The sequence below is a fragment of the Psittacula echo genome (assembly GCF_963264785.1).
Source record: "Psittacula echo genome assembly, chromosome: Z".
NCBI classification, from domain to species: domain Eukaryota; kingdom Metazoa; phylum Chordata; class Aves; order Psittaciformes; family Psittacidae; genus Psittacula; species Psittacula echo.
Window position 1 is genome coordinate 85,577,541 of NC_137742.1, and position 26,083 is coordinate 85,603,623.

At 56.1% G+C, this 26,083-nt stretch overlaps 2 protein-coding genes across 2 annotated transcripts; one reads left to right on the forward strand and one right to left on the reverse strand.

Moving 5' to 3' along the window:
- The first annotated feature begins 251 nt into the window (after nucleotides 1–251).
- ZNRF1 (zinc and ring finger 1) lies at nucleotides 252–21,378 on the forward strand. The gene is made up of 5 exons (XM_080638711.1): nucleotides 252–1,170; nucleotides 19,572–19,667; nucleotides 20,215–20,320; nucleotides 20,423–20,512; nucleotides 20,877–21,378. Exons 1-4 carry the CDS (start codon nucleotides 729–731, stop codon nucleotides 20,478–20,480), a joined length of 702 nt encoding a protein of 233 aa, XP_080494837.1. The 5' UTR covers nucleotides 252–728; the 3' UTR covers nucleotides 20,481–20,512; nucleotides 20,877–21,378.
- A 1,147-nt stretch (nucleotides 21,379–22,525) lies between these two features.
- On the reverse strand, nucleotides 22,526–25,929 carry LDHD (lactate dehydrogenase D; the record flags this gene model as incomplete). The annotated part of the gene is made up of 11 exons (XM_080638713.1): nucleotides 22,526–22,691; nucleotides 22,767–22,878; nucleotides 22,960–23,050; nucleotides 23,217–23,344; nucleotides 23,911–24,039; nucleotides 24,123–24,322; nucleotides 24,388–24,547; nucleotides 24,842–24,983; nucleotides 25,067–25,208; nucleotides 25,611–25,723; nucleotides 25,861–25,929. 11 exons carry the CDS (start codon nucleotides 25,927–25,929, stop codon nucleotides 22,526–22,528), a joined length of 1,452 nt encoding a protein of 483 aa, XP_080494839.1.
- Between the last annotated feature and the right edge of the window lie 154 nt (nucleotides 25,930–26,083).

Genomic DNA, 26,083 nt, shown 5'->3' on the forward strand with positions numbered 1-26,083 from the left:
GCCTCGCTGCGCGCGTCGCGCTGCAGGCAGGCCCGCTGCAGGCCCGTGGGGTTGAGGCCTCTGCTTCGTGGGGCAGCAGCCGAAGCGCGGTGCCTCCGTGATCCGCAGGGCCGCTGCGGCGGCGAGCGCAAGCCCAGGCGGCGGGTCCGACAGCATCGCAGGGGTTAAGGGCGGCGGGCCCGGGAGGGAGGGGGGGGGTGTTGGGGGCGGGAGCATGCGTGCTGCCGGCCTCTATTGTCTCCGGCGCGGCGCCGAGCACCCAGGCGGCTGGCGGCGGCCGGCAGCGAGGCCGTGGCCGGCGCAGCGCAGCGGAGTGGGGCCCCGCGCCCCCGCCGCCCCCCGCCGCCACATGGGCAGCTGATCGTCGCCCGGCTGCTCGGCCGCGCCCCGGGCAGGAGCGAGGCGGGCGGAGCGACCCGACGGGCGTCCACCCTCCCCTCTTCCCTTCCCCTCCCTTCCCCCGCGATCCCGGCCATCCTCATTCCTCCCCTCCGCGGCCCCGGAGCCCTCGGCGGTTCCCGCCGAGGGTGACGGCGGCGGCGGCCTCGGAGCGCCCTCGCCCTTGCGGGCCCGGCGCGGGGAGGATGCCTGGGGCGGGGATGGGTTTTCTCCAGTAGCTCCCCGCTCCCCCCCGCTTCCTTCCGCCCCCTCTCGCCTCCCGGGGGCGGCGCGGCCCCATTCCCCGCGGGGGGCTGTCGCTCAGCTCCCTCCGGCCCTGCGGCGCCCATATGGGGGGCAAGCAGAGCACGGCGGCCCGTTCGCGGGGCCCCTTCCCGGGGGTGTCGACGGATGACAGCGCCGTGCCGCCGCCGGGAGGAGGGGGGGGGCCGCCCCCCTTTGGCCATTACCGTGCGGGCGGCGGCGGCGGCGCCATGGGGCTGCGCAGCCGCTCCGTCAGCTCGGTGGCCGGTATGGGCATGGACCCCGCGGCGGCCGGCGCCGTCCCCTTCGGGCTGTACGCGGCGGCGGCGCGGGCGGCAGGAGAGGCCGAGCGGGCCCCGGGCGGCGGCGGCGGTCCAGGCTCCGACTCCACGTACGCCCATGGCAACGGTTACCAGGAGACGGGAGGCGGTCACCATAGAGACGGGATGCTGTACCTGGGCGCCAGGGCCTCGCTGGCCGACGCGCTGCCCCTCCACATCGCACCGCGGTGGTTCAGCTCGCACAGCGGTGAGTGCCGGCTCCCCGGAACCTCCCCACAGCTTCCACTCTGTCCATGGGAGCCCCAGCGCAGTGGCAGGCACGATTTGCCCGGGAACGGGTTGTGAGGGGAGCTGCCCCTGGCTTGGCTGGCTGCTCGACCTCCCTTGTGCTAAGCCTGAAGGAAAGACCTCCATCCCTTTCCTGGTACTGGGGATGGCGTCTGTGTCAAGGTCAAGGGAGGAAGGGGCTGTGGAGGCAGGAGGCTTTCTGTAAGGGAGGTGGTTTGACTGTGGGATGTGAAGTGGTAGGTGTGGCAGACACCTATCCTCCCTACTTCGACTTGGGGGAAAGTGGTCTGAGAGTGCTTTAGCTGGAGCACTGGGTTTTGAAGACCAGACCAAGCTCCTTATGTCTCTACTGAAGGTGCTTGGAGGTGCTGCTCAGGTATAACTGTTCCCATGCATTAGAAACTGGGAAAGGGGGAGAGGAAGCCTTTGAAAGCAATGTGGGGGATTTTCTTCTCCTTTGTTTCTTCTGATAAAGGGCCAGGGAGAGGCCAAAGCGGGTTTTCTCATTGAAGCCAGCTGGCACCGTTGTGATTCTGTGAAGGAAGCAGAGGAGGAACTGCCTGCCTCTTTAGCAGGGCTGGGGAGCCGGCTAGGCTCTCTTGCAGGAAACGTGTCAGGCTGAAGAAGGGGAACAGTTGCCCCCATCTTCACCCTCCTAGCTGGACCCTTCTGTGGGTTCTGGTGTCTGGAGAGGAGCTCTGGCTGTGAGCAGGGCTGTGTCACTGACCTAGTTTTGTCTGGGTACAGGGAGCGAGATGGGAGGTCCTCCCTTCCCGTCATGGCTAGGGGGGAAGTCATTTCAGGGATGTCTCCTTGTGTTTCCTGGAATAGTCTGGGATTTCTCTCCCACCCGTCCCCTTTGTAAGCGCTGTAAGTGTTCTCCTTACATGACGTGGTATGGGAGTTTCATAATGCACTTTGGGACAATGCCTCATTTTCAGAAAGGATTGAAACTGAACTAGTGGACAAGAGCAAAGTGCAAAACAAAGCTTGCAGGGCCCATTTTTCTCCTTCCATCTTGGGATTTTTCCCATTTACCCAGTCTCCAGGGGCAGCTCTTCTCAATTAGATGAAAGCTGTATGTCTTGTACTGCATCCTCAGTGGCAGAACACCCTGAGCTGGGTGCTTGCAGTCCTCCCTGGCAGATGGAGAGGGCTGACTGCCATGTGAGACCAACTGCTTCCGCAAACTTTCTTGCTCCATGACCTTCTGCAGACTTGTGCTGCTGCTCTGGGTTTTAAGCACAGATAGAAACTAAGGCACAGCATCCTTGCAGGTATTTCACAAACCTCTGCGTGAACAAGTGCCATGAGGCCTTTTGCTGCGCCTGGCAGTGGAGTGAGGAGTGTTCCATTGCAGAAACACCCTGGGGATAATCTGCACTTAGAGTTGGTCAGTTAGAGAGTATCAGTTACATTAAATGATAGTTTTCAAGCTACAACACTGAGAGGCAAAGACCTGCTCATAAAAATAAACCAGCTGCAAAATGGTTTTTCTGGCTGCTCAGGTTAGTACAATGCTGCTAAGTTAAAGCCAATGCCCTTGGAAGATTGCAGCACAATCTGTGGGAAGTGGTGCAGGAACTGGGTTTCTCTGGTGCCTCTTTTGAGGCTGAGTGTGAGCTGTGCTGAAGCAGTGGTGAAAGCAGTTCAGTCTGTGCTGAAGCCTATCCCGGTGGTGGTTGTTCCTAATTAATAGCTAAAGGAATGGAGGATGCTTAAAAACCATCCTGAGAACTTGTTGGAGCTTGTTAAACTTTTGCATTCTTCCTCTTAGTGTAAGAAGTTGATGGAGGATTTGGAGACAAAGAGGAAGAGGAAGTAAGCCACCTCAAGGTTGCTAACATTCCTGCTAATCTCCTGTTGCAGCTGGTTAACCTACAGCAGGGCAGGCTGGAGCTACTCGCTTCTCCCCCCTTGCCTCCCCATCGATCTGCTCCTCTCATGGTGAGCCACTCCATTAGCCACTGGAAAGTGCTGAAGCAGCAGCACTCCAGTAAATGGAGAGGAGCTTTGACATTCCTGTGCCTGATTGTCTCTTCTCCTTTTGAAGGATGACTCAAGGGTGTGGGGATGAGGGGACCCGTTGACACACCAAATCCTCTCAGCAGGATGTATGCCTCGTGATCCCGGGGGTCTGCCCAAGTTGCTGTGCTGCCTCAGGAGAGGAGTCCCTCCCAGACTGTGGCTAAGAGGTCTGGAGAGTGGATCCTTGCCCTGCCTGCCCTTTCCTCTGTACAAGCTGGAGACCTGGACAGTGCTGATCTTGGCACATGGGGGAGGTTGTGCTCATGGGCTTGCTTTTCCAGGAGTACTTGAGTTTCGGAGTAGAGCCAGGAGCCTCGAAGTGCAGCCCGGGCTCTGCAGAGACCCTGGTGGGACAGCGAGGAGCCCTGGCTTAACGCCAGTGATAAAGTGCTGTTGTTGCAACAACATATATGTGATAGCAGGAGCGTGCAGATAGGCTGGGCACCTCACCGCTCCCTTTATCTGTGGTGCTGGGCCCATCAGCAGGAACCCTCAGGGGTGAGCTGGGGTGGGCTTGAGCTCTTTTCCTTGGCTGATATTGACTCCTTTCCCCACTCTGCAGTCAAAGGCTTGCAGAAGAGCCAGGCATGGAGGAGAGGCCTTTGCAGAGGGAGGTTGGGAAGTGGTCCCTAGGGCCAGCATGTGCTGCAGCATCACTGTAGGGTGCTGTGTGTCATGACAGTCAGCAAGAGGAGCCCACTGCTGAATCCTCCAGCCTCTGCCACAGCTGCTGGGGTGCAGGGACAGCAGAAGCAGTTCTGTACTGGAGGCCTTCCAGGGTCAGGGAAGGAGAGCTGCTGCTCTTAGGAATAGCAAAGCCTAAATGGGTGTTTTAAATGGGGCGAGTGAATGGGCTCTGACCTTGCGGTGGAGCTTGTCCCTCTGCTGAGGCAGCAGCACCTCACTGGGTAAACATATCCCATTTCCTGATGGGGATTTTCGCAGGCATGCCTGGATCCATGCAAGTGGTGCAACTGCTCTAGCACCACCCAGAACTGCTCTGGGGTTTCCCTGGCTACCCAGGGTTTGAGGTCTGCTTCCTGGCTTACATAGGTGGAAGATGACAAAACAGCTTTTGCAACTTTGGAGTTGGCCTGTAGCACTTGACCCCATCTCTGTAGCTTCATGACCATTAGGACTTCTCAGCAAAGCTGAGGCTAGCAGGAAGAAGGGAGAGAAAGGAGACATGTGGTTTAATGCTGCATGTCTCCACCTTTGTGTGTTTCTCTTGGTATCACTCATGTTACTCATCCTCATCAGAGGATCTCAGGGAGTTTGCAGAGGCTGTAAGTAGCTTAAAGTTTATCTGGAATTCCCCCTCATCACCCAAAGCCCTTGTTTGAAGTTCTAATAAATCCCTATCTCCTTTTCTGCTGGCTAGCCCAGGGAAATGCCATCTTTCTGTGCTGTCAGGAATGTCACAAGCTTTCTGTGCACTGACAAAACAAGCTGTTTGTCCTGGATGCTGGCAGCAGCAAGGTCAGGAGGTCTCCTTTGCCAAGGGAGCTACTGTGTTCTCAGCGGTGCCTTGCCCAGAGCGGGAGGACCCACCCTGAGGAAGAGGGAAGAATGAATGGCACAGAGATTGCAGCATGGATGCTGGGCTGTGTCCTTCTCCAGGCAGCTTTAGAGAGTGAAACAAGCTGGAAGTGCTCTTTAATAAGGGATGTGAAATAAGGATCACTTGTTGGAGAATGAGATGAAGGTCTGTGTGAATACCAGAGCTGGGCAGCCCTGGTCTCTCTGCATGGCTGGGTACTGTGGTACCCAGTACCCATGTCTGTGGTGTACCCTTGTTGTGCTCTGACAGCTTCAAGTCCTGAGTCTTTTCTCACTTGACAGTCCTCACTCCTGAGCTAGACCTACCATTGTGGTCTCCACCAAAACCAGAAGCCTTAATTCTAGCTGGCTAGTCAGCAGGTCCACTTTCAGCTGATTTTCCTGACACCAAGTTTTCAACATGCAGATATTGTATGTGCTTCCCTCCCCTCTTACAGGTGCTAGGCCAGGGAAAGGGCATCCCAGGGTCTGCAGGAGCTTGCCATTAATGAATCCATTTTTCACAGCGGAAATTTCCAAAGAAGGCTGTCCTCAAGCCGTCTTTTTATGGATTTGGTGTTGGTGATTGCCTGGCAGCTGGGTCAGGTACCCACAGCGTTGCCAGGCCTGTGGATCATAGAATCACAGAACGATTAGAGTTAGAAAGTATCTTAAGATTATCTAGTTCCAGCCTGCTGCCATGGGCAGGGACACCTCACACTAGACTAGGTTGCTCCAAGCCCCATCCAAACTGGCTGTGAATGCTGCCAGGGATGGAACAGCCACAACTTCCTTGGGCAGCATGTGCCAGGGCCTCACCACCCTCACAGTAAATAATTTCTTCCTTAGATCTAACCTAAGTCTCCCTTTTTTAAGTTTGAGCCCATCACCCCTTGTCCTATCACTATACTCCCTGATGAAGAATCCCTCTCTAGCATCCTTGTAGGCCCCCTTCGGATACTGGAAGGATACTTTTCTTCTCCAGGCTGAAGAGCCCCAGTTTTCTTAGCCTTTTTCAAGGCACTGTTTGGAAGTGGTCCTGATGACTCCCCAGGCTGGTGATATTCAGCTATTGGACTCCTTGGGTTTGGAAGGGTTGCTCTTCCGCTTCAGCCTTCTCCGAGCCAGCTGCAGGGCAGCATACACTCTAGGCAAGAGGCAGCCTTGGTAAAACAAAGTACTGAATACAAAAGATGGGGAAGTAGAAGGCATCTTTGGTGCATATCAGGCCTGCAGCCTGGAGATGAAGTGTGTCAACCTTGGTGTTGTGTGTGAGGAGCCGGTGGCGATTATCTGCCATCTCCACAGCAAGAGCTGCACTGCCTTGACTTTAGTGCCCTCCAAAATCTCTCTTATGCCTTGCCCAGGAGCCAGGCACTAATTGGTGTGGGTGCTAATGTCTTGGATGGCCTTGCTCCTGTCTTGAACCTATGCTTAAATCAGTTCAGGGGAGCTGGATGCCCTCTCCCCCCTCTGCACACATGTGTTCCAGAGATGCTGAGAGGATGCTCTCGTGCTCCCTGGGCTGACCCACTTCCCAGGCAGGGTTGTCTTCCGAGCCCATGACTTAAGTTTATCCCATGCTGATTTGTTTTGCTGAGATGTTTGTTCTGGTGACTGGAATAACTGTAAAGGCTTCTCTTATTTATTAATGTGCTCTTAGGGCTTCTGTGCTCCCTCTCTCTCATTTGCTGGCCAGAGAGTCAATCAGCTGCAGACATCTTTGGTGGAAGAGTGGTACCCAGGCTGGCGCTGGGCCAAGGGAGCCATGAAGAGTCATGGGAAAATGCTGCTAAATGCTGAAAATTAATTTCAGGAGAAACACAGGGAAGGAGGAAAACCCACTTTGTAGGGAGGGGAAAAAAAGAAAAAGCCTTTTTTCCCCCAATGTAATCTCTGTGTGACAAATCAGACAAGCAGCAAAGAGCTCTTTGAATGAACTCCCTCTGCAGGGACCAGTTCTATGGCACCCCAGCCAGCTGGTGGGCAACCATGAGGCACATCACATTGCCTCTGCTGCTGGTACACTAAACCCCCAGATCTGTCGAATATTTGGCTTTGATGTGACCTGGCTTTCTCCTGGTTCCCTTGAAAATTTAAATCAGTGATAGGACAAGGGACAATGGGTTCCAACTTAAACAAGGGAGATTTAGGTTCAATATAAGGCAGAAGTTCTTCCTTGTGAGGATGGTGAGGTGCTGGAATGAGTTGCCCAGAGAAGCTGTGGCTGCCGCATCCCTGGCGGTGTTCAAGGCCCGTTTGGATGGGGCTTGAAGCAACCTGGTCTAGTGGAAGATGCCCCTGCCTGTGGCAGGGGATTGGAGCTGTATGAGCTTTGAGGCTCCTTCCAACCCAAACCACTCTGTGATTCTGTGATTTACACAAGTGATGCTGTAAAGCAGCAGGCCCTGATGTAGAGCAGTTTTCCTGCCTGCTCTGATGTGGCTGTACATCAGGACAGAACAAGCTTCTCTCTGTGGAGGCAGACCCATTTCTTCTTGTAGAGAGAGCAGGAGTGGTTGAAGTTAGACTTTAGATGTCTCCCCTGCACCAGTCCCACCAGGCAGCTTGCAAATGCAGGTGCGTCCATTAGGCATGGGTCTACCTCTGGAATGCTCCTGTTGTTTCTTGCCGGTGCTGCTTTGGTTGAACACTTTTGCCTCGGAGCTTTCTGGTGAGAGGCTGTCAGGAGGTGCAGCTGCAGGAAGCTCTGCTGGCCTGGGGCCTCTTCTTGTGTCACTGCACAGCGTTTCCCATGGGCAGAGCCCAACTGTCGGCAGGTTTCCTGCCCTGCCAGGCTGCGGGCAGAGGAGGGGAGTGCAGGCAGGGATGGGTGCTGTTGAGGAAGCTGCAGTGCACCTCGAGGTGGAGCTGGCTCCTCTCCCCTCCTTCCCCATGGAGCTGAGCTGCTCTGGCCAGTGTCAGCAGCAGTTGGGGAAGTTCCTGGCTCTGTGCTTGTGCACACTGGTGCAGCTGTGGGCCTGCCATCAGCAGCACGGAAGTGAGACCGTGCACCTTGTGCAACTATCTAGTGGTGCTCTATAGAGGAGCAGAGAGATGCAGTGGAAATATTTACTCTTTTGCTAGTTTTAGCAGAAATTCCCCAGGGCTGTATGTTCCCAGTGAGCCTTCCTGCTTCGTTGAGGCTGTGATGAGTGTTGTGGCCACTGTTCCTGAGAGGCTGTCACCTAGCAGGCACAGAAATGGGGCTGGGATGGGTCCTGGTGAGGGAAACACAATGGCACAGATGAAGAACTGCTCTGAAAGCTGCTCAGAGCTGTTTCCTGGCCCTAGCAGGCAGGACGGCGTGACAACAGTGGATATTTTTAGAGGCCAGCTGCCTCCAATGCAAGAGAAGGAAAGCAGCAGGCAGGCAGGAGGACTGAGTGATGCTTCCCCTGTCCTGCATCCCTGTTCAGCATTTTATTTTCTGGAGCTTCTGGCTTTAAGGAGTTTCCACATTCTCTGTGCCTCTTTGCCTGTTGCTGCCTCAAAAGACTTAATTTTCCCTCTGGCTTTCTCCATGGCTTCTCTGATCACAGCTCAGCAGCTCAGTGGTGGTGTCGGGGGCTCTACTCTTTGCAATGCAGCTTGGTGTAGTGGGCGTTTGGGGGATTGGATTTTTTGGAGAAGTCTTTGTCACCAGCGAGGGAAAACCCACAGTTCCTCCTGCAGCCGGGGTAATTGAAGTAATCCATTTGGGAACTCTCCCTGCGAGGCAATGGAGCTGTGTTTTGTCAGCAGTGCTGCAGGGGAATTAGATCCACCTTTCAATCCATCCATCCAAGGCCTGTACATCTGTGGCTGGGGGAAATGAAGGAGAGGGCATTGACGATTTAGATTACTGTCTGCAGAGAGGCTGAATCAATGTGAGCTGAAGTCAGTTTTGGGGCCTGACATCTGTTAAGCTGGTGCCGAGCAGGATGGGGTGAGATTGAGCACCCCCCCTGAGCTGCCTTGACATTCCAGGTTATCCCTACCCAGATCTTGCTGCTTTGAGCTATTGTCCATCCACTTACTTATTGCAGTATGGATTTCATAGCCCTGGAAGTCTGCTGTTTGCGTAGATCTTACCCTTCCAAGGGCGGCTGTAGACACCTTTGATTTCTTTTTGCTTACTGTATGAAGCAGACCGCACCCTATGGCCAGTCCTGGGCGAGTGTTTCATGGGGAACTCTGCTTTCCAAGGTCCTGCTCAGCTTTGAAAGTGGGGGCACACTGTGCTCCCCTGGGTGTTGCATTGGTGATTTTCCTTTCTCCTGGGGAAGAGCAAGCATGAAATCCACAGCTGGGATTTTTGTCATCTGCTGCCCCATCTGCCTCCTGCTTCAGCAGCCACTGGCTGCAGAACAGTTCAGCCCTTCCTGTGTTTGAGGGTGGCACAAGTTGAAACAAAGGGGAAGCAGGAGCAGAGGAGATGGGACAGCCATGCAGGGTTGCTCCTCCTTGTGGCATGGTGCACAGCCCATCCTGCCCCTGCTAGCAGGAATTGGCATGAGTGTACATCTGTGGCTGGAGAAGGGGAGCTCGTGACCAACTGGTCAGCTTGGTGCTGTTGAGCATTCCTTTCCTCCTGCACCATGCACAGCAGAGGTGTGTGATCATCCTTTCAGGTCTACACCCCACCTTTTCGCTTCCTGCTGTCCTGTTAGCTGGGAGCATTCACTGGGCATCCTTTAGCAATTCCAAACTCTCCTGTGGAGCAGGGAGATCCTCTATGCCATGCGTCTCTTCCTAGCACACCAGGGGCAGCTGAGGTTAGGGCTTGCTCTGCAGTGTGCTCCTCCTTAGGGCTTTTTCCCGATGGTGTCTTTCTTTCTGCAGGAACAACCAATGTTAACTGGCCACAGGCATTTCCCAGCCATGTGCTGTCTGTGGCTCTAGCTCTGTGTGCATTTTGTCTCTGTTTGCTCCCTGTTACTTTAAAAATTGCCTTTTCTCTACCCCGGAGAGCAGTGCCTCATGCTTTCCACACACCCCAGGGGCTGTGGGTCTTGCACTAATGAGAAGCAGTTGCTCCAGTAACACCTGCCAACATGGCCCAGGCATGAAGTGCCACAGGAGACTCTCTGCCATGGAGGTGCTGCCATGTGATGCCCAGGGAGGAGGTGTCCCAGGAGCCGGATGGGATTGCTTCCCATCAGTGCTGTGCTCTGCTCCCTCTGCCAGCATCACAAAGCCAGGACATGTCATCATGTGTCTCTGGAGTGTCCCTTCATCCTCTCCAGCAAGACCAGCTGAAGCTGAGGCAAGACAGAGCCTTGGCAGCATAAAGGCATGAGTGTTTTGCTTTGGAAAAACCCGTGGGTCGGAGGGAGGGAGCTGGGGAGCTGCTGCATCACCTCACACAAGTTCTGGTTGCATCTGGGAGTAGCTCAGGTCAGGCTTTTGCACTTGAGCCTTTAGGAAAGCAGGAGTTCCTCTGGCACCTCAGCAGCAGCTGGAGCCCGCAGCAGGGACTCCATGGGTGCCTCCCAGCAGTGGCTTAGTCAGGAGTGACTCATGCCTGGTCCCTGTGTGACATTTCTTTGCTGCTCCCTCACAGCCAAAGCGTCCCAACTATCCCCTTCAGCTCCGCTTTCTGAGTCTCCATATCCCACTGTGCTGCTGGAAGATCCCCTGTGCTCCTTCATTTGGGCACCCAGGACCTCCCCATTGCCCCTTTGGCTCTGTGCATCTTGCAGCTCATTACTGCCTGCAGCAGGGTTTGTGGTTGGGCGTCCTCCTTTGTGCAAGAAAGAGTCAGGAGGGAAAAAGCAGGTACACAGGCAAACCCTTTGGAAATTCCCAGTGTGCCTGCAAGATCCCTCTCCTCTCTGGGCAGTGAATTTGAAACCTGGAGCTTCCCTCGAGAGGTAGGAAAGCAGTGCCGGGACATCCCTGCTGCTCTTGTGTGCTATGAAATGCCCTCAGGCTGGTTTTCTGACTAGCAGAAGCCCTGAATGAGCTTGAAACTCAGTAAATTCAAGCCCTGCAGCCCAATGTCAGGAGTCTAAGGTGTTAATTCCTTTGCTGGGCTGTTGCCCAGCACCCCTCTGCTTAACTTTGCTGTTGTCTGGGATGCTAAAATTAGCTTTGGGGTACGCATTCTTCCCTATGAAGCCTGTTCCCAGCAACTGGGGGAGTGTTTCTGCAGTAAAGTAGAACTAGCAGGCAGGGTGAGGTTGTTTCTCTCATCCACGTCTGAGGGAACTGATTCTGCAACATAGCCTGGGCTATAGGAGGGAAATGCTCTCTACCTGTACCATAGGGTACTACACTACAGGCCATGCTGGAGGTGTCCTGAAAGGCTTTGGTGTGTCCATCTGCTGAGGCTTGATATCTTTGGGTGCTCCAGAGCCAATGTCCCTGGGGGTTCCCTCTCTTGTGTCTCCTGCCTGTTCCCAGCTCTTGGGCTTTCCTCAGCCCCAGTATTGCAATCTGTTCTCCCCTTCCCGTCCTGTCCCACCACCTCTGTAAGAAGCCAGCTGGCTAAAAAAATACAACAAAATAAGATATCTCTGCCTCCTGGCTCGCAGCAAGGCAATCCTGGGCTGCTGTGATGTGATGCCACCCAGACCTTCTGCTCCGTGTCCTACATCCTTCCTGCCCTGCATCCTAGCTGGAGCACTGATGCCATTTCGTTGCTGCTGCATCTCCTCTTTGTGGCTTGAGTTGGGTGGGAGCAGGCAGAGGCATTTCTAAAACCTCAAGTGTTAGAGTGGTGCTGGCCTTGGCCAGCTTCATGGTCCATGGCACATCCCTGCCACCCTGGTGTGGCCAACCTGGTGGCAGATACCTGCAGCATGGGCATTTTGCCAGGAAGCCACTGTGAGCCAGGGACAGCTTGTCTTAGACACTGTAAAAGCTTTCCTTGCACAGAATCAGCTTCTTTTTGGGGTGCCTGCTTCACTTTACAAACATTTATTTTCTCCTGGCTCAGCAAGGTGGACTGACTCAGTCTGCAAAGAAATGGTGGGGTGAGATGGGGATGGATCAGGACCATTTCTATGCCAAGGCCCATTGGTCTTCATTCCAAGTGCTGCCATCTAAAGATATCCAATCCTGGCTGATAATCTGGGGTTGGCTCATTGGCATCTCCCAGCCCTGCCTGCCTTCCATCTTCAGGAAAGCAGGATGTTTGTTTCCACCCTGGAGCCAACCTTTTTGTTCTCCCACCTCCACACAGCCTTGAACTGGGAGAAAGGACACCCCTAGGGTCCTTTTTCAGGGCTGGGAAATGAGGCTGCTTAGGTGCCTGCCCCTTACTTCTTCCTGCCCATGTGTCTCTGCTCGTGTCAACCCTCATGCTGCACAATAGCCCAGCACTGTCACCACATTCACCTGGCACTCTGGGCCATGGGGCCATGTTGAGATTTGGCTCCTGCATCTGCCCATGAAGCTGATGCTGTTTCCTTCTGCAAGGGGAGGTGGGTTTGGGCCTGATTCTGCTGGGTGCACTGGATTCCTGGCACTCCATGCAAGTGCTTCATTGGCAGAGGGAGCATGGGCCTTGGTAGGACAGGTTCTTGGTGCAGCTGTGAGCTGCCTCTTTGCCCCAGTGCAAGGCAGCATCACCAGCTGCATTGCTCGGAGGCTGATAGAGCATCACTTCCATGGTGGGTCCTCTCAGAAGAGGACACCCATGCAGCTCCTGAGCTACCCGAGTTACCCAAGTGCTGGAGATCATAGAATCATAGAATAGTTACTGTTGGAAAGGACCTTAAGATCATCCAGTTCCAAACCCCCTGCCATGGGCAGGAACACCCCACACTAAACCATGGCACCCAAGGCTTTGTCCAGCCTGGCCTTGAACACCCTCAGGAGGGAGCATTCACAACCTCCCTGAGCAACCCATTCCAGTGCCTCACCACCCTTACAGTAAAGAATTTCTTCCTTAGATCCAATCTAAACTTCCCCTGTTTAAGCTTTCCTGTTACCTGTTGTCCTGTCATTACAGTCCCTAGTGAAGAGTCCCTCTCCAACATCCCTATAGCCCCCCTTCAGATACTGGAAGGCTGCTATGAGGTCTCCACGCAGCCTTCTCTTCTCCAGGCTGAACAGCCCCAACTTTCTCAGCCTGTCTTCATACGGGAGGTGCTCCAGTCCCCTGATCATCCTCGCGGCCCTCCTCTGGACTTGTTCCAACAGTTCCATGTCCTTTTTATGTTGAGGACACCAGAACCGCACACAATACTCCAAGTGAGGTCTCACAAGAGCAGAGTAGAGGGGCCGGATCACCTCCTTCAACCTGCTGGTCACGCTCCTTTTGATGCAGCCCAGGATACAGTTGGCTTTCTGGGCTACGAGCGCACACTGAAGCCGGCTCATGTTCATTTTCTCATCGACCAACACCCCCAAGTCCTTCTCCTCAGGGCTGCTCTGAATCTCTTCTTTGCCCAACCTGTAGCTGTGCCTGGGATTGCTCCTCCAGGTGTAGGACCTTGCACTTGGCATGGTTAAACTTCATAAGGCTGGCATCAGCCCACCTCACAAGCGTGTCGAGGTCCCTCTGCATGGCATCCCTTCCCTCCGGCCTATCAACCGAACCACAAAGCTTGGTGCCATGGGCAACCTTGCTGAGGGCGCACTCAATCCCCCTGTCCATGTCACCGACAAAGATGTTGAACAAGACCGGTCCCAACACCGATCCCTGAGGGACACCACTCATTACCGGTCTCCAGCCGGACATCGAGCCATTGACCACAACTCTTTGCGTGCGGCCATCCAGCCAGTTCTTTATCCACCGAGTGGTCCACCCATCAAATTGATGTCTCTCCAATTTACAGACAAGGACGTCATGTGGGACAGTGTCGAACGCTTTGCACAAATCCAGGTAGATGACGTCAACTGCTCTGCCCCTGTCCATCAGTTTCGTAGCCCCATCATAGAAGGCCACCAAATTGGTCAGGCAGGATTTGCCCTTAGTGAAGCCATACCGGCTGTCACCAAGCACCTCGTTGTTTTCCATGTGCCTTAGCATGCCTTCCAGGAGAATCTGCTTCAAGATTTTGCCAGGCACAGAGGTGAGACTGCCTGGTCTGTAATTCCCCGGGTCATCCATTTTCCCCTTCTTGAAAATGGGGCTTATGTTTCCCTTTTTCCGGTCGTCGGGAACTTCACCTGACTGCCATGATTTTTCAAATTATGATGGCCAGTGGCTTAGCAACTTCATTCACCAGCTCCTTCAGGACCCACGGATGGATTTCGTCAGGTCCCATGGACTTGTGTACATTTAGGTTTTTAAGATGGTCTCGAACCAGATCCTCTCCTACAGTGGGCCTAGGGTCTTCATTCTCACAGTCCCTGCGTTCGCCTTCCAAGACTTGGGTGGTGCGGTCAGAGACTTTGCCAGTGACGACCGAGGCAAAGAAGTCATTAAGAACCTCAGCCTTCTCCAAATCCTGGGTAGCCAGTTCTCCTGATAGCTTCTGGAGGGGGCCTACGTTGTCGCTAGTCTGTCTTTTATTCGCTACTTACCTATAGAAACCCCTCCTGTTATGCTTAACATCCCTGGCCAAGTTCAATTCTAACTGGACCTTAGCTTTCACTAGCACACTTAGCTTCACTAACCTGGTCCCTAGCTTCCCGGACAGCAGCCCTGTATTCTTCCCAGGCCACCTGTCCCTGCTTCCACCTTCTGTAAGCCTCTTTTTTCCTTTGAATTTTCCTGAGCAGCTCCTTATCCATCCAAGGAGGTCTCCTGGTCCTCCTGCTGCACTTCCTTCTAGTTGGGATGCAACGCTCCTGAGCTTGGAGCAGGTGATCCTTGAATAACAACCAAGAGTCTTGGGCCCCCCTGCCCTCTAGGGCTGTATTCCATGGAACCTTACTAAGCAGGCTCCTGAAGAGGCCAAAGTCTGCTCTGTGCACCCCATGTGCCATCTCTCAGTGTGCGCTCCTGTGACAATTACTTTAGAAAAACAAGGAGTGAATTTATTTTACAGGAAATGTGAGGTCTGAAAATCTTGGCTCTGCAGGTTTCCTTTGCTTGGCTGGTGAGGAGGACAGCTACCCTGGGATCCCTTCCTTTCTGAGGCTGTGCTGGAGCCCACGAGGGGTAACGGAAGGGGAGGGTTCAGACTCCCTTCACTTCTCACAATTCCACATGCTTCTCTGATTCAGATTGACCAACTGGGCCCATAGACATGTTTTTTCAGTCTTTCCTTCCTCTGCAATCACTAGCATAGTTTTTTTAAAGATGATCCATCTCTTCCATCTTCTGCCTGATGCCAGTTCAGCTGGTGATGCTGGGCAAGCTGCAAGGAAGAGTTAGGATACTCAAGGTTTGCAGGAGGAGTTGGGATGCTCAGGGTTTGCTCAGCAAGGAGAGGAGGCAGCAGAGCCCTGCTTCAACTGTATGCTTGGACCATATATTCCCTGTGTTCATCTTGAGCTCAGACACATCCTGACCTGGTGTAAGCCAGCTCCCTTGGCCAGGGGCCCAGAGTGCCCTCTGGAGACATTGAGATGTGCTGTGCAGCTGAGGTTTCCAGAACTCGCATGTACATCAGGCTGCCTGGCTGGGCCTTATCTCTGAGCTCTCTGGTACTCAGGTTGTCCCTTGGGGTTGTGGGCACAGACAAAGGGACCCCTCCTGGGGTGGGCACATTCTGGAGATACTGCTATACAGAGGACTTCTGGTTTATCCCACTGCTGGGGATGCCTTTGAATGCTACTCTGTATGGGATGGGTTGCTTGTGCCTGAGTTGCTGCTTTCCCCTGCCTTCAGAGCACATCATCCCCCACCAGCATTTCCTCCCATTGCTGGAGGTGCTGCTCCCTGTGTTTCAGCCATCTGCTAGTGACAGAGCCAAGGTCTCCTACTGTTGGAGTGATGCCACATCTCCTGGTGGCCCTCTAGTCTGGAAATAAGCTGTCTGCAGGCAGACCAAGTTAGCAGAGGGTTTGGTGAGTGAATGTGGACATGGCATGTGCCTTTCTCTATGGTCTGGGATGCGCTTGCAGCTCCTGTGGATGCCATCTAGCCCATCCCCAAGGGGAGCAGCCACTTCCACTTGCAAGATGTGGTGTGGTTGACTCTGTTGTGCTCAGTGGCTTCCCAAAGCTGCACAGGTTGCTGTGGGCATCACTTGTAGAGACAAGTGATGGGAATTTCCTGTCCCAGCTGTGTTTGATATGATTACAGGTGGGTTGGAAAGGTGTCTTAACCCTACCACGGCAGCCTGTGTGGAAGTGCTTTTGGCACTTGAGGGTTAAGCACGGCGCTTTTTCAGCTTGCATAGGATCTGCTGTGGGTTTTCAGAGGTTCCCAGCTCTGCTTCACCCATCTCTCTAAAATTAACCATGTAACCTTCCTAAAAATACTCAGAGGGCAGTAGCCCCTGGGGAACACCAGGGCTGCTTGCTCCCAGTTTCTAGACCAAGCCATCAGAGAGATGAGATCACCTGCCAACCTGTGTCTTGAAGCCCTGGAAAGCCCTTGGCTTTCTCAGTCTCCTGCAGGATATGTGAGGCCAGGCCTGGTTCTGAACCTGCGTTTCTGGGCCAGCTGATTTCCCACAGCACCCTTGTCTTCCTCAGTGGCTCCTGACGAGAGCTGGTTCCTGCATGCACATCTCTGTGACATGCGGTGACTGTGCCAGCTTCGGGTTTAATGTGCCACAGGCAGGAGCATTGCCAGCTGCCCAGGGTGCTTTGGGAAGGAGGAAGACCTTTCCTGGGACCATCCTTAAGGCTCCCCATGGATGTGGGAGGCCCAAGTGAGGAGAAATAGCTGGGCCCTTCCTCTCTTTCCTTTCTTTTTCAGGCATGTGGGAGGAGGGCAGAAAGGGCTCGAGGAGGAGGGAGAGAGCTGAATTTTCCATGAGAAGCTGTCAAAATGTAATCTCCTGCATTGCTTGGGCTGGCATCTTAGGCAGGATAAATTAACAGGGATTTTGGGGAACATGGAAAATCCCATGGCCTGGAGGAGGACCAGCCGTGTGGGGAGCAGCCCTTTCATCTGCAGGACCAGCCCTGGGCCCCAGTGCCTGCCTGAGCCATAGAGGGATGCTCCAAGGTGCTGGTCTCCACTGTCAGGCGTCCCCTGGCCCCACTGAGTTTTCCGTCTACAACATTCCCCCAGAGGTCACCTGGAGAAGGGATGAGGGAGCCTGACCCCTTCCCTGCCTCCCATTTCCCTGCGGCTCCAGTGAAAGCGGAATTCAAGCAGTTCCTTTTGTAATGCCAAATGTATGTGCTGACAGCTGGGGTGCAGGGTACTCACTGGCCCCAGGGACCTTTCCCCGATGGCTCCTCACTCCTGCTCAGACCCAAGAACTGCATTTTCATCCCCGTCTCCAACCCCATCTTGTGAAATGCAGAGCCAGGAAAGTGTGCGCTTGGCTCAGCCCCCAGACCCATACAGCAGCCAGCATCCATGTGTGGAGCACGTCACACACGTGCTGGGGTTTGTGCCTAAGCCCCTCTCTGCACAATGTCCCCACATCCTTGTCACAGGGCCATGGTGGTGCTGGGGGTCCCTGTCCCCTGCCAGCTGCCCTGGGAGCACCAAGGAGCGTGACGGGTGTTTATGCCAGCTATTTATAACTGTGCTAAAAACTACCCCAGCCAGCAAAGACGCCTGGAGACATGGCAGCAGTGCTCACCAGAGCCTGCGAAGGGCCCTGCTCTTTGCCTGGCTCCTGCTGCTTCATGCCCTGGGCTGGGTGGTTTCATCCAGGACCCTCTCCCTTTTCCCCGGTTGCGCATCTCACTGGATCCCTTTGGATGCTGCCGGAGCCGGTGGATCTGGGGCAGCCGTTTAAAATAACACATTGGCACAGAAAAAAGGGGGTGGGGCAGAGAAAACGAGGTCTTCCCATGTGGTGCACGGGAAACAGTACCTCACCTCTTCAAATGCCTTGTCCTGACACCAAGCTGGCAGCTGGAACACCTTTCCCAAAGGGAGCTGTTCACAGCTGCCCTGTGCCAGGGGCTTGCGAGTGGGAACCAGGCCCCAGAGCTTCTTCCCCAGTGCTTGGAGACCATCCTCCTTCAACCAGGATGGGTTCAGCCGGGGACAGGCAGGCTGCCAGGGGAGCTGGGTGACAGGAAAGGTGTCTCGCAGAGGGAGGCTAGTTGGGTCTTGCAGGAGGCAGGCTGGGAGGCCATCTGAGCCCACTCTATAAATACACCAGGCAGATAAACACTTGGGAGGAGGAAAAAAACCCAACTATTTCAGCTAATGGGCACTGCTGCCACAAGGTATAAACCGGTCAGGAGTAAAATTAGGCTGGAGAGGATGAGGCAGTTTGGGGCTGCTGCCCCCGTGACTCCTGCTGCCGGCATGGCTGTGGTGCAAACAAGACTGGACTCAGCAGAAACCCTACAGCGAGGATGTGTACCTGCAGTGACACCCTGCTGGGGGGGCTCACTGTCTTAGCAGGACCCTGTAGAGCCAGTCCCCTGCTATTCATGACTCCCATCCTTGCTGTGCCCTCCCTGGGAACAGCCATACTCTGGAGGAGTAGGAGTCAGCACCCATGTCCTAGCCTTTCATCCAGGGAGCTGGGAGGTAATCTGTATTTATCAGTGCTAATAATGAGAGCAATTATCCTGGCTGTTTGCATGTTAGAGGTCTGAGCTGCCTACCCTTAAAGCCACCTTTAAAGCCACCCACACTTTCTCCCTTCCAAGAAGCAGAAAATATGCACTCGCCACATCCACGTGATGGCAAACAAGAATCTGATTCATCCTTAGATAATTTGTGTATGTTCCTCTCCTTTCCTGAGCAGCCTTTGCATATATATGAAAAAAACTCTTAAGCAGCGCTGCAGTCAAACCTGATCTGCTTTTAGAAGACAGGTCCTTAAATTACCTTCTCCCTCTCTGCAGGCAGGGAAGTGATAGATATTCTGGTGCAAAGCCATGGTGGCAGTGGTGGCACACACACGTTTGGCTGTGGCAGCTCGAGCTCTGCTGCGCTGGGCAGTGACAAGCTGCATGGCCTGGAGCAGTGGGACAGCAGGAGTCCTGGGTGGGTGACCTGCAGGGCTGGGTGGGGTTTTGCTCCCTGTGAGGTTGGGGTTTAGTAAACCTGGGTTTGGGGCAGCCTGGCTCGGCAGCACTTGAGATGATGCCATGGCAGTCTGTGTGGCTCAAGCTTGTGGTGGCACCAGTGGGATACCCTGGCACCAGCCTCATGCCCAAGCAAGGATGCAGAGCAGATCTGGCCAGCTTCACCTAAAAGTCCAAGTCACCAGGCAGAGCCAAAGCCAAGCTGGGACACGAACCTGCAGGGTCCCTTTCTCCTGGAGCTTGTGCCTGGCATCGGAGGGGCGAACACCCACCTCATTCCTGCCAGAAGCTGGATAAAGCAGCACTGTGGCGTTATGGCTCCAGCCTGTCAGTGCTCTGCTGCAGCCCTGCAGCAAAACCTTCTTCCTTGCAGCTCTCCTGGCTTGCTGTGGCAGCAGGGACATCACTATCCAGGCACAGAGTCGTGCCCCTGCCCTTGCCAGCTGTGAGTGCTTCATGCCCCTGGCTGCTCCTCGCCCTTTAAGACCCAGCAGCAGCTGATGCCCACGTGTGCTCTGCCTTGGCATGCTCCTTGTGCCCTCTGCGCAGCAGGCACGGGGACGGGCAGCTGTCCCCTTTCCCAGGCGGCTGTCCCCTCACTCGGGTGGCTGTCCCCCATGCTGGCACTGCTGGAGGCTGGCACAGGATGAGTGGGTGCCCCACGGGCACTGCGTGGGGTCGGTGCCACCATGCAGGCAGCAGGTGAGGGGCGGCCCACTGCTGGGATGCGGGATGGGGAATGGATCCTTCAGTTTCCCTCACTAAGGACTCTTCTGTCTGCTCTCCCTCCAGGTTTCAAGTGCCCCATTTGCTCCAAATCGGTGGCTTCTGACGAGATGGAAATGCACTTTATCATGTGTCTGAGCAAACCTCGCCTCTCCTACAATGGTAAGGACCAGGCTGCACAGCGGACACACTGTCCTCCTGGCTTGGGATGGCACTGGGCAGGCGGGAGACACTGCAGGCTGCATGGACAGGCAGCTCAGCTAGGCTTGCCAGAGGGCTGTGCTCCAGTGGGATGGTGCAGCTCACAGCCCTGCTCAGCTCTGCTCCCCCGGCATGGCTCAGCCTCGCTGTTTGTGCCTTTGGAACCCTTTGGAACACAGCCGCCTCCCCATGTTACAGAGTGCTGTGGGCAGAGGGACCCATCTTGGCTAGGTATCCTGCCTGCAGTAGGATACACGTGTCCTCCTGGGCTGGTCCTCGGAAGGGTCGTTGCTTTCCTCCCCTCCTCACTGGCAGTGAAGCTTACTGGGCTGAGCACTGCTCCTGCATCTCCCATCATCTTGGTGCTCACTCGCTACTCTGTGGTGCTTTTTGGAAGCCCCATCTTGGCTGCCTCCACAGAGGTGGCCGTGGGCTCCTCTCCATCCAAGGAATAGAAATGCTGCTGCAGTGGACAATGTCTCACCACTGCCTTCTCCTCCCCTCCTAGATGACGTGCTGACCAAGGATGCCGGCGAGTGCGTGATCTGCCTGGAGGAGCTGCTGCAGGGGGACACGATAGCCAGGCTGCCCTGCCTCTGCATCTATCACAAAAGGTACCACACAGGGACTTGGGGACACAGCCAGGTGGTGGCAGAGGGGTAAGGGGACAGCCCGCGGCTCAGCAGCACAGTGGTGACATGCTTTCCTCTCTGCAGCTGTATAGACTCATGGTTTGAAGTGAACAGATCTTGCCCGGAGCATCCTTCTGATTGACTGCCGGGCGTGCTTGCTGTTTTCTCTCTAAGGTGAGCCTGTGGCGGGCTGGTCAAATTAGACGGGCTATTAGGAAGGAAGGAATTCCTTCTCCCAAAGGGTGGTCAGGCATTGGAACAGGCTGCCCAGGGCAGTGGTGGAATCACCATCTCTCGAAGCATTCAAAACCTGTGTGGACGAGGCCCTCAGTGACATGGATTAGTGGGGGCCTTGGCAGTGCTGGGGTAACGATGATCTGATGATCTTAAAGGTGCTTTCCAAGTCAGTTGATTCTATGATTTTCCTGTGCTGGGTTTAAATTCTGGGCCAGGAGGGGAGGATGGGTTGGGTTGGGGTGGGATATGATGGCCATGGCTCCTGCTCCTCACCTGGGATCATCTCTCTCTGCCTTTGCAGGGCACCTTGCTATACCTGCTGTACCTCCTCTCCCCGTCCTCCCTGCCCCACCTGGAGTTTTGGGCTGACTTTAAATTCTTCAAGAAGACAAAAAAATAAAACCCGGAAACTTGAACCCATTCGGGACAACAGTGATTTTTTTTTTTTCAATTATTATTATTTTATTATTATAATCTGTTTTGTTGCGGGTTTTTTTTTAATTTTTTTGTTTGTTTTATTCTGTTTTTTTTAATGAAACAATTTAAAATAAAGAACCATCCAGAAGACGCGTGTGAGACCAGCGGAGTCACCCGCTCTCCCCTCCACAGCCGCTGGTCACCAGGAGAGCTCTGCCTGCCAGGGAGGCCCTCGGCCGAAACCCTGCCATGATGTTTGGCTTTTCACCCCAAAACGAAAGGGGAAACTGCTGGGGGAAAGCAGCCGGCCAAACGGAGCACGCGGCATTCCTCACCAGCAGCCTTCCGCCCGGACCTGCCCCACGGGCTCTGCTCGGTGTTTTTGCACTGACTCAACAGGAATTTTCTCCTCTTTTTCCATCTCCCTTTTGGAGATCTCCATCCCGGGCCCAGCAGCGTGAGATGGGGACTCTGCCCCATGCTGGGAAAGGGGACAGTGCTCCCCCCTGCCGAGCCGCAGGGGTCTGTCTATCAAAGTGTTTACAATGAGTAACAAAAAAAAAGGGAAAAAAAGAAGAAAAAAAAGAGAAAATGGTAAAAAAGAAGAAAAAAATGAAAAAAAAAAAACCCAACCACAACTGAAGCTTCGTGTTGACTGGCGTGTTCTTCGGTTTGAGCTTCCCTGCCCTGGTGATGTTTACAGACTGGTCACTCTTTAACTCAGCTATAACCACTCAAGAGACTGGAGAGCCGCAGCATCCCACCGCCCCTCTGCCACCCCTCGCCGGGCTCCTCTTGCCAAAACTCCTCCTTGCCATTGTCCTGGAGTCAAACCCTTGTGAGGAGGGGACAGGTGAGGTCCCCGATGGCCTCTCCCCAGCCTCCCCTGGCCATGGGGGTGGCTTTGCCAGAGGTGCCAAGATGGAGCCGATTGCTGGCAGTGATCCCCATATCCTATCCCAGCCCAGCCCAGTCTATCCCATCCCCGTCCCTCCCAGCGCGGCAGGTGTGTTTTTGTTGGTGAGACCTCCCCTGCTGGTGGCCATGCCCCTGTGGGAAACCTTTCTGTATTTATATATTAAAAACAAGGGGGAAAAAACAAAACCTTCAAAGAGTTCAGAGCCTGAGGGGAGCTTCCTTCATTAGTCAAGGTGTTTTGATATGGTATTAAAACAATGTTCAATAAAATAGTCACTGTTATTTTATTTCACTGGCTTCCTTGGTGAAGCAGAGCATGGTGGCGCCCCTTCCCTGTCTCCACCTCTCCAACACAGCCTGGACAGCTCTCAGTCCCACAGAGCCCTACAGCACTGGGGAAGGGGTTAAAGTGGGACCCCACCAGTCCCCCACTCTAGGGGTATGCACTGCTTAGGGCATGGAACCCGAGGACGGGCTTGGGTGTCCTGTCTGCCCAAAAAACATCACAGTGCATGGAGGCTGTGGGTGCAAAGGAGTTTATTGGGGGTCCCTGACCCACAAGTGTGGGGGATTTGGGGAAACACAAGGGGTGTCAGCCCAGTGCTGGTGCAACTGTCAGAGCACCTTGCCAGGGTTCATGAGGTTGTGGGGGTCCAGCGCAGCCTTGATGCTGCGCAGGGTGTCCAGCCCCTCTTGTCCCAGCTCCTCCAGCAGCAGTGCCCGCTTGCCCAGACCCACGCCATGCTCCCCAGTGCAGGTCCCCCCTGCCGCCAGCGCCCGCCTGCAGGATGATGAGGTCAGGGATGGGGAAGTCCATCTCTCCACCCCTGTCCCCCTGGAGCGTCCCCATCCTCACCTGCCCAGGCGCTCAGTGAAGGCATGTACACGCTGTGCCTCATCCTCATCCTGGGCATCGAAGACGAGGATGCAGTGGAAGTTGCCATCACCCACGTGTCCCACCATGGGGCCTGCAAGGGACTGTGGGTCAGGTGGGGTACAGTGGGGAGGACAGCAGTCCCCCAACTGACACCCCCCCCCGCCCCACTGACCGGTGAGGCCGGAGTCCTGCAGGTCCTGCTTGGTCTCCACCACCACATGGGGCAGGCGGGAGATGGGCACACAGACATCAGTGGAGTAGCCCTGGGCCGAGCAGGATACAGCAGTGGCACCACAGCTCCACAGGGCACTGTGCCCCAGGGCAGAGCAGTGGCACCACAAATCCATGAAGGGCTGTCCCCCAGGGCAGAGCAATGGCACCACAGCTCCACGGGGCGCTGGTGCCACTGTCCCCATGCCCGTCCCTCACCTGGCAGCCGGGCCGCAGTGCCAGGGCCGCGTACCAGGCACGGTGGCGCATGGCCCAGAGATGCTTGCGCTCCTCCAGCTCTTCCGCCCAGGCCAGGCTGGAGCCACCGTTCATTCGCACGATCTCCTCTGCCAGGAGCACTGCGATGAGCCAGATGGGACACGCAGCACCCCCGGGAACCCCAGTCCCCACCCTGGGCATCCACCCCACACCCTGGGACACCCATGATCTCCCCGTTCCCCACCCCTGGGCCCCTCTGCAGACCCCTGCCTGAGGAGGTCTGTACCCATCCTTCACCTTGGAACTCCCCAGTCTTCCAGTCCCCATTCTGGGCGCCCAGCCCTGTTTCCCCTGTCACTGATCTTGGGAACCTGTCCCTCTCCTCAGGACAGCCCAGGTCCTCTCTCCACAGGCTTGGGAAAGGGGACCACATCCATGGGACACCCCGGAATCCCAGTCCTAGGCTCCGGGCACCCTCAGCCTGATAACACCAAGGTTCCCCAATCCCTGGCCCTGGGCACCCATTCTTTGCCTTAGGATGTACTTGGCTCCCCATCCCAGGTAGTGGACACTGTCACTTGCCTCAGAGCCGTGCCATGGCCACCCAACACTGCCCTTCATGCCATGACATCCATGGTTCCCCATCCATTGTCCCTTGGCTCCTGTGCCAACCACGGCCCTCAGCCGAGCCTACCTGTCTGCTGCTGCTGCTCAGCCAGGCCATGTCGAGAACCGTGGAGCTCCAGGAGCAGTGTGGGGGACACCGGCAGCTCCATGTTGCTGAAGCGGGCACAGGCACCCACCATCACCTCATCCAGGAACTCTGATCAGAAGAAGACAGCATGAGCCCTGCCATGAGCACCCAGATCCCCAGCCTGAGTGCCAGACCCATCCCCTAGCACCCACCGATGCGTGCCACAGGCACGGCAGCCTGCAGGACCTGCACGGTGCAGTCCACGGCTGCCTGCACAGTGGGGAAGGCGGTGGCGGTGGCGGCACTGGCCTCAGGCAGCGGGTGCAGGCGCAGCGTGGCCAGTGTGAGGAAGCCCAGGGTGCCCTCGGAGCCCACGAACAGCGAGGTCAGGTCGTAGCCAGCCACCCGCTTCCTGTGTTGGGCTAGTGAGTGGGTGCTGGTACAGCCCGCACCCAGCCCGAACCCCCCCATGCCCACCTGGGCTGGCGCCCAGCGCCTGCGGTGTGCAACAGGCGCCCGTCTGGCAGCACCACGCGCAGGTTCAGCACGTTGGGGCGCATGGTGCCGTAACGCACCGCATTGGTGCCTGAGGCGCCCGTGGCTGCCATGCCACACAGCGAGGCGTCCGCGCCGGGGTCTGCGGATGGGATGGCACGGAGTGGAGATGGGATGGGCAGCTGGCATGGGGACAGGGCCATAGGATGTCCCTATTAGACCCCGTGCTCTGGCCAGCCCTGTGCACCCCTGGTACCATCTGGACCTCGTGAGATCATGGCATCCACTCCCACATGGGCATCCCTGGAACCACAGCACCTCAGCGGTGAACCCCAGCATCCTTGTGATCACAGCACACCTATCGGCACCCCCAGCACCCCAGTGCCATCACCCCACCCAAGACACTCCCCAGTCTGTTCCCCCGTGCCCACAGTACCGACAGGGAACCAGAGCCCGGTGCCACGCAGGTAGCTGTTGAGGGCCTTGCGGGTGACGCCGGGCTCCACTGACACAGAGAAGTCCTCAAGGCTCAGCTCCATGATGGCGTCCATGTGGCTCAGGTCAAAGCAGACACCACCCTGCCATGGGGCGCCGCAGGGGCTGGGCACGGTTGCACAGGCAGCCCTGGGCAGGGAATGGGCAGGGGTATGGGGGTCTGTACCTGCACAGCATTAACGCCACCCTCGAGGCCTGTGCCAGTGCCAAAGGGCACCATAGGCACACGGTAGCGGTAGCAGAGTGCAGCCAGCTCCTGGACCTGCCCCACCGCGTGCGGCCACACCACAGCGTCCGGAGGGGCACAGCTGGGGACAAGAGCATTGCTGCCATCGGCCTCCCTCCACAACCCTCACCCCATAGCCCTTCCACCTCTCCCCAGCCTCCACCCCGTGTCCCTTCTTCCTCACCCTAGACTCTTCTCCCCCATTGCTCTTTCCCTCCAAGGACCCTCTCCCAGTCCAGGCCCTTCCCCCCATATGCCCATGTCTCTCCCCTTCCCCAACCCAGACCCTTCCTCTCTCCAGCCCCTTCCTTTCTCATGCCCCCAGGCTAGATCCTTCCCCTTCCAAAACCCTTCCCCTCCCGATGGCCTTTCCCATCCACAGCTCTACTTCCCCCCAGACCCTTCCCCTCCCCATGGCTCTTCCCCCCTCCCAAGGCCCTTCCCCTTCTCAACCCTTTCCCGGGGTCCCGGCCCAGGTACCTACACGTGCATGGACTCGTCATGCCCGTGCTGCTCCCGCACCGCCATGGCCGTGGAGACGTTGGGGGTCCCCACCACGGCCCTCAAGGCCTCTAAGAAGTCTGGGGGCAGCGGGGACTGCGGGAGGAAAACGAGGGTCCGACCTGGGGGCCATGGGCCCGGGACCTCCACCCACAGCCGAGGGCAGCGCTCTCACACCGGCATCCCCGCCCCGCCGTGCCTCACGGGACCCCCAAGCCCCTGCCCGGCCCCACCTTGGAGCAGTAGCTCCGGCGGCCCAGGGCCCGCCCCAGCCCCAGCCCCAGCACCCGCCGCAGGGACATGGCGTCTTCAGCCACGACAGGAGCGCGACCGAAGTGCGAGTGGAGCGAGACAGGACGGAGACAGGGGCAGAGCCCTGGCCCCGCCCCTCCCCCCTTCGCCGCCGAAACCGCCTCCGCCGAGTTAAGGTGGCTCCGGAAAACGGGTCTACGGCAC